The 1,868-nt window shown below is 43.1% G+C and overlaps 1 protein-coding gene across 1 annotated transcript; it reads right to left on the reverse strand.

Annotated features, from left to right (window-relative positions):
* Nucleotides 1–25: 25 nt before the first annotated feature.
* SARC_15176 (hypothetical protein) lies at nt 26–264 on the reverse strand (the record flags this gene model as incomplete). Its single annotated transcript, XM_014290696.1, has 1 exon — nt 26–264. A coding segment is annotated over one exon (239 nt), but the record flags the coding sequence as incomplete, so codon positions are not given.
* Nucleotides 265–1,868: the final 1,604 nt, after the last annotated feature.

Consider the following 1,868-nt stretch of genomic DNA (forward strand, 5'->3'; position numbering starts at 1 on the left):
TATGTCACATAATTCTTTCATATTGTCAAAAACACACCTCAGGCGCAACCGTCATGTTATACGTATCGCGTCGCCTATAACAGAACATATAGGCATTCGTTGTACTATATCGGCCTGGTATGATCACATCCCGGCCACTGCCCCTCTCGTCCCTTTCGTTGTGTGTCTGCTGGATCGATTTGCGCTTTTTCTTTGTCGATGACCATTTCCCGGTTTTCTGGTCGATGGTCTCACACTCCTGTCCGAGGCCTTCGATATTCGTGTCTGCCCCATTTGGTATTGGAAATACGTTTAAAATTCACTTTCGTTTTGGGTGCGCTAAATAGCCTTTTTTTTTTTTTGCACCTCTGCACTTACGAATAGGTTAGGTGTCTGTGAGGACTCTCCTACTGACTGGGTATGTAGCGTATAATACTTATCAGCCATAAAAATTTGGAATAATTTAATTCAGTTTAAGTGCGAAAATGGTGCCATTCCCGATCAGACTAGGTATGAGGTATCTGTGAGGATTCGACTATTGCCTGTGTATCCTGCGGACACAACTGGAGCATCGACGAACTAGTAGGACATAACATGTGCTCTCGAAATACACACACACCTCCGAATGTAAACCTTTACAAAGGGATAGTGTTGGTGGTTATTGTAGCAAAAATAGCCTGAGTCCCCCGAATACATACACGGACACCCCTAAACAAGTAAAACGTTTAAATGAAAAGGTTTGGGCCTGTTGTCTGTGTGTTCAGAAGGCACTACTGAAACATCTACGAACTATTAAGAAATAAGATAGTTCTCTAAATACATATATACACTCCTAGTATTGTACAACGTTCAAAAAGTGTAATGTGCGTGTTCAAAAAGTATGTATATTTCACTAAGGAATACGATCCAATTGGAGAAGGTATAGGTTCCGCACACACTTTGTACTCAAATTGTTTGCTAGCCTATAGTACAATGGTATAGGCACCATAAATGCTTGTGCTTGGATCGTATACAATCCGATAACACGGCATATACACCTGTACTTTATTTAAACCGACATCAAAATATTACACGCTTCATATAAACCTGTACCCAAACTGTACACAATCCGATCGTTCATGCCTGTACTAAACGAATATACAACCCAATAATAATAATAATAAACAGTGCAAACCTCATCTATACACGTACTCTACTAATGCAAACGTATTGCATACCCGCCCCGCGTTTCTCCTGCCCATCCATACGCACTGCCACATCGTCGTTGAAGTTGTACCAGGTGTGGTTCTCCTGGTCCAGCACGTGGGCTGTGTAGTGACCTTCGTAGGCTGTGGGTCCCTTGTGCATGGCTACGGCTACCAGGTCATACACTTGGCCTTGAGAGAGACGAGAGAGGTACAGGTGTGGGTGGGTGTATGGCTCATATACATATTTACGTTACTTGCATGTTAATAGAGACTAAAGAGGAGTGGGAATGTGGGTCACACACATATATACTTGACTTGTATCCTACGAGAGAGGTACGGGTGTGGGTGGGCGTGTGGCTGATATACATATTTACGATACTTGCATCTTAATATAGACTAGAGAGGAGTGGGAATGTGGGTCATATACATTTACACTTTACTTGTATCATACGAGAGAGGTACGGGTGTGAGTGGGTGTGTGGCTGATATACGTATATCTTTTACTTGTATAAGCCATACACCTGACCATATGTGAGACGACACAGATACGGGTGGCGTGGGTTAGTTCCGGTACAATCCAACTACACACACACACACACATACACACACACACATACACACACACACACACACACACACACACACACACACACACACACACACACACACACACACACACACACACACACACACACACACACA

This window comes from Sphaeroforma arctica (assembly GCF_001186125.1).
Source record: "Sphaeroforma arctica JP610 unplaced genomic scaffold supercont1.5723, whole genome shotgun sequence".
In the NCBI taxonomy this organism is placed as follows: domain Eukaryota; class Ichthyosporea; order Ichthyophonida; genus Sphaeroforma; species Sphaeroforma arctica.